The sequence below is a fragment of the Buteo buteo genome, chromosome 29 (assembly GCF_964188355.1).
Source record: "Buteo buteo chromosome 29, bButBut1.hap1.1, whole genome shotgun sequence".
Classification (NCBI taxonomy): domain Eukaryota; kingdom Metazoa; phylum Chordata; class Aves; order Accipitriformes; family Accipitridae; genus Buteo; species Buteo buteo.
In genome coordinates this window covers 2,046,537-2,059,834 of record NC_134199.1, presented here as the reverse complement: position 1 = coordinate 2,059,834, position 13,298 = coordinate 2,046,537, and the positions used below count along the sequence as shown (strand labels likewise).

Here is a 13,298-nt window from a genome sequence, read left to right as displayed (position 1 = left end):
CTCTGAGAATTTCTGCAGCCTGTGTTCCTGCCCCAGCACAAAAACATGTCATTGCAGTGGTAACAGATGGAGCAATTGAATCAAATTCAAAGGACTTTAGAGAGTACACATCACTTGATGTCCTCACTGCTTAGGTTTTGCCTCCCTTTTCAGACTCAGAACTTGGATAAGACATTCTCTAGCATATGTTATGGCAGCTGATTTTACAGGCACCATCAGGATGGTTCTACCAACATGAATGGATAGCTTTTCCTGTCAGCAAGGGGTTAGTGCAGTGTTTAAGTTCAACTCAGTTCAGTCGTGGCATCTGGCCTCCAAGTTCTTTGACTCAGTTTCTGAATTGACAAAACATTACATTGATGAAGCCTGGGCCAGGATAAGTGAACGATCCATGTGCACACGAGAAACAAAATCCATATCTTCTTTCCATGCATCCGAAGTGAAATACTTCAGACTTTAAAAAGCCTTTTGCACATATATCAAAGCTGATGTCCTCTGTGCAAGAATTCTGTCCGCCCAGTGTCAGCTCAAGGGATGCCACCTTGGTTGGGATGGGTACACTGTGATGTCAGTTTGTAGTGTGAAGTAAAGCGTAGCAGTGAGGTTCAGGGGTCTCAAACTCTGCCCGCACATGAGTTACCAACCTGCTGTTTGATTGTGAACATGTCAGTTCATTTTCTCTGTATTTCTCTTTCCCCCTTGCCCAATATTCACATCACAAACTTTGGGGCAAGTTTTGTCATGGTTCTGTAGGACCTGTCATGGTGGTGTCTCTATGATTACTGGAATACAAACAAGCAGTGAGCTTGCTTTAGTGTGCTGTCATGTGAAACAAAGCAAATGGGTTTATGTCCTGACCTTTCTTGTACCATCGATGGTGCCTGTGTACAGAAAAAGCAGAACCCTGTGCTCTGGAGTTGGCTGGCAATCACAGAATAGTTTAGGGTTCTTCTCTGTTAGAGTGATCTGCAGTAGACCAAGCCTTCCTGCTTTTTCTGAGAATTGCTCAGACTCCTGAGCATTGTTGTAATCTATAGGTTATTCTAAAATAAATTTGTAGCCTTTTTGTGCATGTATTTTCCTAAAAGTTTAAGACTCTTGAACAACTAAATAATCTAAGAGATTGTTGGCTTGCAGCTGTAGAAGGGAAGTGTGTGGCCATGACCTGCAGAAGCAGCATTTTCTGGTCAAATGGACTGTTCCTAGGATAAGACTCCAGAGTGCTTGACCACGTACCTGAAACTTCAGTGCACACTTGTTTCTGTCTCTATCTGACAAATTGCCTGCCTGAAAAGTTGTTCCTGGAATGGCTTAGACACTTCCTCTTAGCCAAAACTCAATGAATCACACTGAACACTGTTTGTCATCCAGCACATTTGCTTATTGAGACCCAGGGTACTCAAACATCTTTTTGAAGCCATCAGGGAAGCCCATGTTTCAATGTAGTCCAGTAAAACGCAAATAAATCCTTCCTGTCCTGTACAGAAAAGGCTTTATGGTTTGGGGAGAGAGTTTAAACCAGAGCTCTCTGCTATACAAGAGCATTCTCTCCCAGGAATAAACTGTATAATTTTATTTCAAAGCTTGAGGAAAAAGAGAAGATGTTTTGGTTTTTAAATGTGCAAGAGTCACATAGATACTATAGCAATGGGGCTTGCACAGATGAAGAGTTTTATTTCTATTTGTACTCCTGAGTCACTGTTTGATCTGTGGCAGATCATTTCATTACTCTTGCCTCATCTTTTTACCTGTAGAAAGGAATAATAGGGGCACACTTGGCTGGTACAGGTTTGCAGAAGATGGATTGGTTTTATTTCTGTGAAGTGATTCGAGACCTTTCAAAGAAAAATGCCTCTCTAGTCGTAGTTGTTACCTTTGTTTGAAACATCGCATTAAACGTTCGTGTGCACTATGTCACTGTTGGAATCCAAAATCTTTCCTATTTATCTTTCAGTATTGTGAATGTAGCAAATCCAAGAGGAAATATAAAAGTGGCAGTTTTGATGGGGTTAGTGGCGTGTTAAGAATATATGAATGCTGGGATTAATAGGCAGTGATTGCTCTGAAATGTTTTTAATGCCTCTAGGCCAGCCACTTTCCTCCCTTAGTCTGAAAGAGGGAAAGATTTGTACATGTGCTGTATCCACATGAGTACAAATTAAAGGCGAGTTCTCTGCCTGCTATTAACATGGAGTTGCCATTCTGATGGAAGTTTGGGAAAAGAGAAAGATTTTTCCGTCCCTTTGTCATCATCAGGTCTGGCTGTCTGATTTCTAGGCTTTGTGCTTGCTTTAGGACTGTGTTTTCAAGCTGGAAGTCAGAGGGCTGCTTTTAATGGAGCTAAGAGAAACACATCATTTGTCATTATGCTTAAAACCACTATAGAGAGAATCTGTGCTTCCTGTTGCAAATGTGTAAGGGTTCACAAATCAAGAAAGGTCGAAGGCTCCATTTCTAGGAAATTGGTGCTTAGCCAACAGACCTGAGCAGAAAATGGCATGGTCTTTTCTCCAAGCATGAACTTGGTTTCCTTGTTTTGTTTCTTTTCAGCTGGTGTGAAGTTCAGAGTCCTTGAGCAGCAGGATGGGAAACCTCTTCGACTCCTTATGCAGGTAAGCCATTTGTGCCCTCCATGACATTTTTTGCTGCAGGCTTCACCTCAGATTGACCCCAAGGTCCTTCTCTCTTTTGTAGCAGTTCTGAAACTGGTCCCACTGAAAGGTCCCACTTAAAAAATTTCAGCTGTGAAGTGGTGAAATGAGGGAAACGTGTTTCACATCGCAATGACTAGCTGCTGCTTTCTCTTCTTTTTAATACCTGCTTGAGTCCTGCCTTTAGAGAAAATGCAGTGTCCTGTATGGTGTCAAATGAAATGGGAAAGATAGGAGAAACATGGAGCTCTGTTACTTCTGGAATTAAGACTTCACATCATTATCACCTCGCTTCCTGGCTCCATGCAGCTTCACCTTAATAATTGTTGAACACTGAGAGAAGCAAAAGAAGGCAGCTAAATCATCCAGAATGAACGACAGTTAAGGGCTTGTAAAAGATCTTCCCCTCCAGATGTGCTGAAAAGCCTTAGCTGCTCCATGATGCCAGCAGGATGAGTGTGTGGGCGAGACAAGAGAGGGAAGGGCCTTCTTGTTCTCCTGAGTTGCTCTGGCAAAGTGCACAGAAGATTACCTGTGCTTTTGTAAACTCACATTTCCATGCTCTGTCTTCAGAGATACTAAAGGAAATTTTTTTCTGAGAAGAAATTACATGATGGTAGCAGTGAAGTTCTCATTACGCTTTCAGGAGTGATTGTTAGATTTCCATTTCCTCACTTTGCAGGAGTACTGCTATATCACAGGGTCGCTTTTCTTGCTGTTTGCATCCTAGGAGGAGAGTCTGCAAGTAGCATATAGAATTTTAAAAACACTTGGATGCTGGGGGAATGTGTGGGAAGGAATTAGCTGCAGCTTCCCAGTTCTCTTGCTTTTTCCATCACTGGTCTAGCCCCAGCCCTATTTCAGCAGAGGTCAGATTAGCACGGAACCAGCACACCAGCTAGCAGCAGTTCAAAAGGGAATCCCTTCAACAGATGTCTTCTAGGGCAAAACTAGCATTTCATAAGCATGCTGTCTTCCCAGTTCCTACCTTTCTGTAGGGTAGTGATGCAAGAACCAAAATCTGTCATTTACTGTCACCAGAAGACTCCATAAAAAGGAAACCAGACACCAAAAATGAGGCACAGAAGCTGCTGAGCAGAGAATTTGGCATCGGTGTGTTTGTGAGATGAGGTAGATAGCTTCTCCAGAGGCAAAAGATCACGACTTAGAGAGCAGAGGCAGTGAGTCATACGAATATGATGAATTTTCCTTGGACCACTGCAGAAATGTCCTTTTGCTATCTAGAATATAGCATAAGTCATCATATCAAGAGGTGGAAGTGCTTTAGTGGATGTCTCTCTTGGCCTTCTGCTCAAATAATAATGAACAGCAAGTCAGTAAAGGCACTTTTTTGCTCTTTTTGTGCCGGTGGAAATGAAAACTGGGTTTATGTCAGAAATCCTGCTGAATATACCACTTTCTGATAGGTCTTTTGAGAAGACAATCTAAAAAGCCTATTTTTAAGTGACATGCTAAAATTCTTATTTATGGTACATGATGATGTAGAAATTTTCTTTCTAGAAATTTCACAGTGGCTTTGTCCACTCCCCGTATGGTAGCCCTCTGGAGCTATGCTTGGTGGAAGTAAGGCTGTATGCTTGTAACTATGCCCAAAATAATTTAAGTTCTAGGTGACTGATACATTCACAGCTGTCCTTTGGGGTGCTGGTAATGGATTAGAAATCAATAATGCTGGCTTTGAGCATTCACTTTGAGCTTGTGGTTTAGCCGAGTGATTATTTTTTTATTTTTAAGAGCATGTCACTGGAATGCAAAGTCCAGACACAGGCAGGCAGAGGGTAGGGGATGATATTTCCATTCCAAATGCTACTTAATTTTCTCCAGGAAGTCTTACACAGTTCAGTATTTTCATTAGTGTTTAGAAATAATTTATTTTGCTGCACAAGAAGAAGTATTTCTGGCAGTGTGGCTCAACTGAACTGATAGCCCAGTGAGAAGACATGATGAGTTTGATTCCTCTGTATACCTTCTGCTAGAAGTGTTGTCTTTCACAGCAATTGCTTTGAAAAGGGTTAAGCAAAAGAGGAAGGGAAAAGGGAACAGCTCCATTATGAAACAAAGGATGTATATTATATCAGGGTGTATTATAGCTTTGGACTAAAGAAATTGCATAAAAGGAACTCCTATTGCCACTTCCCTAATAAACGGTTGCTTTTGTTTTGCTTGTTTGTTTCCATTTATAATAGGAGAGGCAGGCACATATATTGTGCTGGGCATAAAATCATCTCTTGTTATTTCTCAGTAGGCAAGTGTTACTGCTCGGTATCACCACTCTGCCTATGGATGATTTTCAATGAGAAATGTTGTGTCCAAACCTTCCAGCCCACGTAGCTAATAGTCAAAGGAACACACGCTATGTATCTCCCTTGTATAGCAGCAGTTCCTATCCTCCCCCAGCATGTTTTCACTTAAAACATACTGGTTTGCCCACAGCTGAGGAAATAGGCAGAAATAGTTACTCAAGTTTTACTGTTGTTTGTTTTGGGGGCAGGTTTCTTTGGTCTTTGTTTTTTTTTTCTTTCTGTTTTCTTTTTTTCAGCTAACTGTCTATGACCACAATGCAATGAGGTTGGCTATAATCATGCAGAATGTCCCATAAATGCTGTGGTCGATCCTTGGCCTTTAGGCTGTAAAATGTGTTTGAAATATGAGCTGCATGAGTTTGGGTTAGACATACCTCAGGTGGTATGAGCTCTGCTCTTCTGTTTCTGGTACAAATGTTCATTTTGATTGCATTCAGAACTAGTTTCCTGTGAATCTGTCTGGGACCCATTTAATATCTGCTAATGAGTCAGTGTCCCACGGCCGGACCTTGCTGGGTCTGGCTGTTCCTTGGCTTCCTTCAGCCCCTGCGAGCTGCTGCCCGGGCCTTTTTCCTAAACTTCATAGGGATGCTTCTGTGTACAGGCATTTTCTCCTTCTCCTTCAGCACTGTTGTACTTTGAAACTAATTTGACAAAAGTCTCCAGGACTAATTCTAATGAACCTTTGCTTAATCACCCTTTCCCAGAGCTCCATCTTTGTAGGCACTCTGAGTTCATCCTCCCGCTCTCCATGAGCACCAGACAGCTGAAGCAAACTGGTGGTACAGGCAAACTCCCAGAAAACGGGTTGCTCTTCAGTGGACAAAAGAAATATTCAGCTTTTGACAAAGTAGTACTGTCTGCGTGGTTTTTGCTGTCTCTCTTTCCTTCTTGTGGCTAGATTTTCTACGGTGAATTACAGTCTCCTTTCACGCAGCTGCTTCATTGGTTCCAGCATAGCTGGACCCTTTCATTAGAGGAGGATGTCCTTCCATTTGCCCCCACTGTCCAAGCTTCCTCTAGCTCTGTAAGTCACCCCTTGGCATCTCTCATGGTCTGTTTTCTGAGATCCACCATTTCTGTGTAATCTGTTTAGTCTTTTGGAGACAATCTATTGGTGTGCATCCTTTTCATGCATCAGATCTTGGCCAGATTGGATCAATCCTCTGGACTTCACCTATCTCTCTACCCTGAAATGCTTCACTAGAATGAGATTTTCCAAGGTCTAATGTGCTTCTGTTGCCCCTTGTCCAGCTAACATGTCTGTCTGCCTCTCCCATCTTCCAAAAGGTTGATACAGCAACTTTGTGACCATAATCAGAGGCCATGAGCTTTTGTAGGCAGAGACTCCAGACGTGGTCATTCTTGGGATGGTGATTGAAAGAAAATTTTAAAAGATGAACTCAGACAAGGAGACTTAATTTAAAATGGTAATGAGCAGCCCTGCATGGCATTGTGTGGTATGCATCCTGTTTTGCTAGGACTCCATTCCACTGAGTGGGTATCAGGTCATATCAGGCTTAGCCTAAAGCATAGCTGTGGGCTGAGGGCTTAGCACATTAAAGAAGTAGGCTCGTATAAGATACGGCTTAACTGGCACGTTATAGAGGAGTTCCTAAGAGTCACAAAGCACCCCCAACAGAGTATTGCTGTCTGTGGTGGGAGGCCCCCATCTCTCCAGCCACTGCAACTTCCTAATACAACCAAGGCAACAGTTCCACACCCTTGGGTATTGAGCATCACTCTCAAATCCTGCTGGTGCTTGTGTCTGCTTCTCTGCTTGAAAATGATTCTAATAATACTCCTTGCCAAGCTTGATTTGTTAATGTTTTGGGATGTTGTAGAAGGCTAAACAGCTTTAGCTAGCCAAAGAGGGATTCTGATGCTTTGTGAGTAGCAGTATTGATGTTTTAACAGAGGCCGGTGCTATGCAAAAGTTGCACCTGCCCTCCTCAGGTGCCCGTGTTTCCTACTACAACATGTTTTCATTGCTCCTGTCCTTCTTTCTTCTCCTCGTAGATCAACCCTCTATCATATGGCAGTGTGATACAGACATATAGGCTGCCAACCTACAGCTGTTACCCTAAGGATTCCTGGACATCTCTCTGCAAGAAGCTGTTCCTTGGAGAGCTAATCTACCCTTGGAAACATAAAGGAGAGAAGCAGGACTAAAGACAGCAAAAGAGCTTGAGAGACTTGGTCAGAAAAACATACTGAATCCTAATGCTTTTGGACCAAAGGCATCTCAGAGCCAGCAACTGCTAGATCCCTTTAATTAGATTTTGGTAACATGGGAGGGGCTGAATTTTTAAAGGCAAGTATTTTTAAACATTATTTTTCAACTTCCCTACACTGTGTTTGTGTAATATGCTAATGATTATTTTTGAAGCAAAAGGTTAAACCCATCAGTGCCTCATGAAACCAGCATTTAGTGTAATCGAGGAAGTACCTCCCGAATGGTTTGATGATGTATACATCCTTCCATGTAAGCTCACAGGGCCGTATTAAAACATCCCTTCGGGTGGTTCAAAGCCACAATGCTGAGGTGCGTTCTGCCAAAGGTATTTTGGACCTTTTATGCTTCAGCCTTCAAGCCAGCTGATCAAAAGCAAGATGGAGGAGGATTAGCTTGTAGAGTCATACACTGAAGACTGTACAGTGGGGCTATCTGGGTTCATAGGACATATTCTTTTCCTTTTGGGTGGGCTTGGATTCACCCTCACTGCAGCACCAGAGGAGGTGTTAAGCATAGTAACAGTGGGGCTGGAGGCCCAGAAACACAGACTGCTGTACATTTGTGCATATATGGTCCCATCTACATTTTTTCAAAAGCAAATATTGTTTTGGGGAGAGCTGAGCCCTGAGCTGACACCAGAACTGAAGTGCAGAGCACACAGCCTCAGACCCCAGACTGCTCAGGTTTATGTGGCAGCAAGCCATGGTGGCTGAGAGCTCTGGGCTCTGCCAGGGCTCAGGGCTTTTTCGCTTAGTTGCAGTGTAAGGCAAACGCAGCTTTGCTGAGTCCAGCTCTGGCTGGTGGGTCTGCCAGAGGACTGCAGCAGCCTGGCTTGTTACACAGCTCAGCCAGCTCAGGGAAGCGTGTGCTGTACTCCCTTACAGGGTCAGTTCATCCCCCTGTTTCTCAGGGCCCAGGTGAGAGCCTCGCCATGTGGTGCCTCATCTTTTGCACTTTCTGATAGTCAAGGAGCTTTTACATTCATCTCAGATATGAGACATTTAAAGCCACTTCTTTCCCTGAAACTACAGACACATTTCTCTTAGGAGAGTTTTCCTGCTTTGGATACTACCTCCACAGTGCAGCAGTGCTCAGCTTTTTGGTGTCCTGGTCTGATTGTGTGCTCATTTTGATGTGAGTCTTCTGTTCCCTGTCTTGGGGATAGTGCCTCTGCATGCAAGAGTTTGATGTCCCACTAGGTACTTTGTTGTTGTGTAGACATTTACATACAGTCGTTACCCAAAAGTACACTTTCTCCAGGTCTGCTAGCTCCTCTTGCCCCAGCTGAAACAATGATGTAGTATCGTTGTACCCCGCTGCCACTTTGCATGCCTGAAGTGATTGCATTAACTGGCACGTGAGAGGTGTGCTGGATCCTGCCCCCTTTTCCTTTGTCTGTCCAAGGAACCAAGGATGGAGGGGGAAGAGGAGGATGTGTTGTGACTGCAGTGCTCAGCCCTTCTCTGGAGGTCTGCCGGTGTTTTCCAGGGGGAGTAGGTGGAGGCAGGGCAAGGAGCCATGACCAGGTGCCCTGGGCTTTAGTAGCCTTCAGTCAGCACTTCCACTGGCAGGATAAGAGTTTCCTACCCCAGCCCCATGTCTCATCCATGTACTTGAAGCTGTCACAGAAGAGAAAGGGTTATGGCCCCGCTGCTTTAAGACATCCCTGGCCAGATATATTTGGTTTGTCTGTAGCTGCTAAAAGCCTCTCATGGTGCAGCCACTACCTCTTCGGTTTTAGCTTGATCAGGAGAAAATAAGCTCTGTAGGCAGGTTCTTAGTTCAGACATTCCTTAGCAGGCAAACACAGGAGCTGCCAAGGTCTTACAGTTTTCTTAAGGACATCATGAAGGGAGGCAGTTGCTACCCAAGGAGGATGTCTTATTACCTTGATCCAGGGAAGAAGGGCACATCATTGAAGAAAGCCAGCATGGCAAAAGCCCCCCCTGCACTGTTTGCCACTGCAGGCTCTGGGTGGGACACCACTGGCTGCAGAAACCAGAGAGATCTTTGGTCATCTTTAATGCTCAGTGCTTAAAACTAATGTACAAATACAGCATCTTCTTCTCTTGGAATATCAGTGCCCAAGTATTTCTCTCCACTCCAGGTGTGAATAACTCCAGGTTGTGATCCATTTAGTGGATGAATGGTCTGTATAATGTTTCTCACTTCAGCTTAAGTCAGTGTCATGGTGACTCATCCTTACCTGGCACTCAGCGGAGCAGATTTACACTTTACCTCCTTCTCATGTTTCCACTGGAGCTACTAAATAATATTCCCCCTGCTTCCTCCCACGCCTGCATAGTTTGGTTTACTAACTGCTGTGAGAAACTTTATTTTTGGTCTTGTGAAAATAATGTTCCTAATATCATGGCTTTTAAAATCTTTCTGTGAGACCAGACAGCTCATGATGGTCCTAATCGTGGCTGTCCTTTGGGATCAAGTGACCTGAAAGCCCCAGAGACTGCACAGAGCCATGAAAACCAGCAAATGTGACCTTCCTGTTGGGAACCTGCCAAACATATTAGACGTTCCAGTGTTGGGTCTGTTTACTAAAGGCTGATACTGACTCCAGGGATGGAGAAATATCAAACTGAGAAGCAGCTCCTCCTCAAACCCAAGAGCCTGAATCTTCTGTGACACAGAAGACCTTGAGTAGCCCAACTGGGAAATGACAGCCCCTTGTGGGTGCAGTTCTCCTGTGTCACACAGAACTGTTGCCTGAGCTGTCTTACTGTTTCTCATACTCGGTGTTCTTCTTGCCCGTGATGGTATCTGAGCTTATGAGCTTCTTCTGCTGGATATTTGCCATGTCTCTCCTCTTCCTTTCCAGTCACTGCTGTGAAATAGTCTTCCCCCACCCTTTTCCGATTCTGCGCAGAGACATTACAACAACATAGCAGACATCCTGCTCAGGAACATTTGACCTTATGTCATCTCTCTAATTAGAAGTTGGGATCAGCATCATCTTCCACAGCAGCACAGACTGGCCTAGTGCTGGCATTTCCTCAGGGAAAAGACTGCTGGTAAACTTATGGCTCTAATTTATCCTCAGATCTATATTATCCATATCAGTCTTTGGATGAGAAGTAGTTAAAGATTTCAGATCTTTTCTGATTCCTACCACACACTCCTTATACCAGGCAATGAGCAGTCTTTGCCAACCATCATTCAAAGACTGTAATCTTGCAGACTTTTTTAATACTGCATTTCCTCATTATTATTTCTTCCACTTTATGGTTCCCAGTGCTGGCACAACACTCAATATGCCTCTTCAGGTAGGCTTGGGTTTTGTGAAGGAAAACATGATTCACTGCATGCAAAACGCCATCCTAGATAGAAATTCTGCCTTTGAGAAATACTTTCCTTTCCTAACCAGAATAGCATGTGATGATGCTGAAAAGAAATCTCAATAATTACACTGCACTGAAGCTCTGGTTATGGTTTTGGGAGTTTTCCCTGATCCTGCAGCTGGACTGTGCCTTGTTCTGCTGGCACATGTGAATATTCCCTCAGGCCCACAGAAAGAGCATTGCACGTATGTATAACCCATATGCCAACTTACACTCTCAGGAGTGTAAGGCAGGAAAATCTCCTGCTTTGTTATCATGCAGATAATGAGTTGCTTTCCTTCTACCCTGGGCTGCCTGATCCTGCAGCCACAACACTATCTTCTTGCTTAACTCAAGCCCTTAGTGATTTACTCTTTATGCTTAGGCCTGCTGATTACACCATCACAGAATCACAAACTGGTAGAGGTTGAAGGGGCCTCTTAAGATCATCTGGTCCTCTTAAGATCATCTGGTCCAACCCCCCTGTTCAAGCAGGGCTACTCAAAGCTGGTTGCCCAGGACCGTGTCCAGATGGCTTTTGAATATCTCCAAGGATGGAGACTCTACCACCTCCCTGGACAAGCTGTGCCAGTGCTTGGTCACCCTCACAGTAAAGAAGATTCCCCGCTCTTCAGACAGAATTTGATGTCCTTCAATTCATGCCCATTGCCTCTTGTCCTGTTGTCATGTTATGCTAAGCTAGGAGACACCAGAACTCAAATCTCTTAGCGAATTTGAAGATTTGCAGTCCCATGTTGTCTCTGTTCCTGAGCAGCCCTATTCAGGGACTATTCAGCAGTCCCTTTGCTTTTTGGGGGGTATCTAAGCCCTCTGCAGTTAAAGAGGGTTGCCTGCTCATTGAGTCAGTTACCCGACCTGCTCTTTGCCAGCTTTTCACAACCTGGTAGCAGAGAGAGTGCTTGCTCTCCAGCCAAGCTCACTGTCTGCATTCAGCATAGAGTGGAAACTCCGGGGGATGTGGGCAGAAACCCCTAAGCTGGCAGCGTGCAAGTCTGGCTGGATCGGGGAGCCGCCTTTGTGTGGTGCTCTGAGGCTCTGCATGGGTAATCGGTGGCAGCGTGCTGTGAATACAGATGGGATGTGTCTGGATCTCAGCTGATCCATCCACATGATGTGAGGCCACAGGGCTTACCAGCTAGTTCAGGAGCTTTTGGGTTGTATTCCTCTCTGCAGGATAAAACATGTTCAGAGCAGTCCAAACCTTATGTGGGCAGCTGATCTGCCTTCCTGGATGAGAAGAGTGTGCCCATCCCCTTTGCATCTGGCTCACCATTTTGCATTGGGAGTGGAACAGCTTGCTGCTTGCAGGAGTCTGTCCCCTTCAACTGTCAGCTGGCAGCCTCACCTCCAGTCCTTATCCACATCTGGGCCTGGACCTCCAACCAAGAATCCTCAAACTCCCCATTTATTGTCTCAGCAAGCTAAATATGAGGAGGGTACATGCAATTACGAATGCTGTGGGCGACAGAATGTAAACCCTTCATTTCCAGACAGGGGATGAGGCTCAGGAGCAGATGGAAGTGCTGGGTGTGCTGCTTGCCCAGGGAAGCCCCAGAGCCAGGGCCCTGCCCTGCACTCACTGGGGGCACAGAGGGGCTGCGTGTGCGTGTCCCGCCCGGAGTGTTATTTAAGCATCTGGTATTGGGGAAATTTGTGAGAACTTCACAACTGTTGTAATCAATCCTCCCACTTACAATGTTTTCTGGTTTTAAATAAAGTATTATGAAAGAGTACTGAAACATTTACAGTTTAATTAAAAGTGTGTGTGTGTCTTTGCCTGTGAAGTTTGATGAGGAAGTTTGACCTACTAAATGTTAAGCAGGAGCAAAGCGCTCACGTAGCAGCAACGCACTCTTTGTTTTAAAATGTCACCGTTAACACCATTTGAAGGTGACTTCCTTCCCACCCCAGCCCTGATTTAAAATGCAGCAGTCCAGCTTACCCGTCCAAGGAACAACTCCTGGCTTAGTAAACAGACTTGCTTCGTGCTCATCACGGTACCGTTTCTGCAGACAGAAGTGCCTGGCAGAGCGATGGCGTCACTAGCAGGGCCTGTGTCGGCAGGTCTGTGCGCAGCTGGGACCAGAGAAGTTCTCCGTGTACCGGTTGCAGGTGCTTGTGTTTGAGAGTTTCTGTTCTGCTGACAGGTGAATTTTTTGGTTAATTAAACCTTTTAATCAGAACTTAAATGGATTTTGATTACACTAGAATAAAGATGTGGGGTGAAAAATCAAGCTCTTCCCTCTTGTTTAACTTGCCGCTGAGGACCTGTGTGACTGCCTCAGCAGCATCTGCTGCTGCCATAAGGACTGGCCCGGTGGCTGCTGGAGGCTCGGCTTGTCCGAGCGGGCTGCTCATCCTGGTCCTGAGGCCTGGCTGGGCGGTTACTTGAACTCTGCTCTCCACACACACAAAGTATTTTGCCACTCGTCCAGCTTGAGAGTGTTCTGCTAAGGCCAAATCATGAAGCCCTTACCCCAGCTGATCCAGCAGATCCTGCCTCAGGCCTCAGAGACAGTTGAGGGGATGCTCCTCCAGCTCTGTTTTTTTCCTATGATTCAGTGAGGGGCTCCTTCGTTTTCTATGACCCTACCTGTGTGATGTGTCGCTGTTCAGTATGAGGGGGACAAGCCTCTGCAGCATGTACACTGTGCAATCCGAGCAGGAGCACAGGCTGCGACTGGGAATGATGGGTGCCTCGTAGCCATTCCTCTCCTTCTCACATCCGAGCAGT

General features: G+C 45.0%; 1 protein-coding gene across 3 annotated transcripts in view; it reads left to right on the top strand.

Moving 5' to 3' along the window:
* Positions 1–12,782, top strand: part of PIGQ (phosphatidylinositol glycan anchor biosynthesis class Q) — a 38,217-nt gene extending 25,435 nt beyond the window's left edge. For 2 of the 3 annotated variants that reach the window (XM_075059280.1, XM_075059279.1), the window contains exons 10-11: positions 2,551–2,612; positions 6,995–12,782. In XM_075059280.1, the coding sequence (XP_074915381.1) occupies positions 2,551–2,612; positions 6,995–7,147 (215 nt within the window). In that variant the 3' untranslated portion in view covers positions 7,148–12,782. Of the gene's footprint in view, positions 1–2,550; positions 2,613–6,265; positions 6,406–6,994 lie in introns of all 3 variants that reach the window. The other variant, XR_012654649.1, reaches the window with a different exon arrangement.
* Positions 12,783–13,298: the final 516 nt, after the last annotated feature.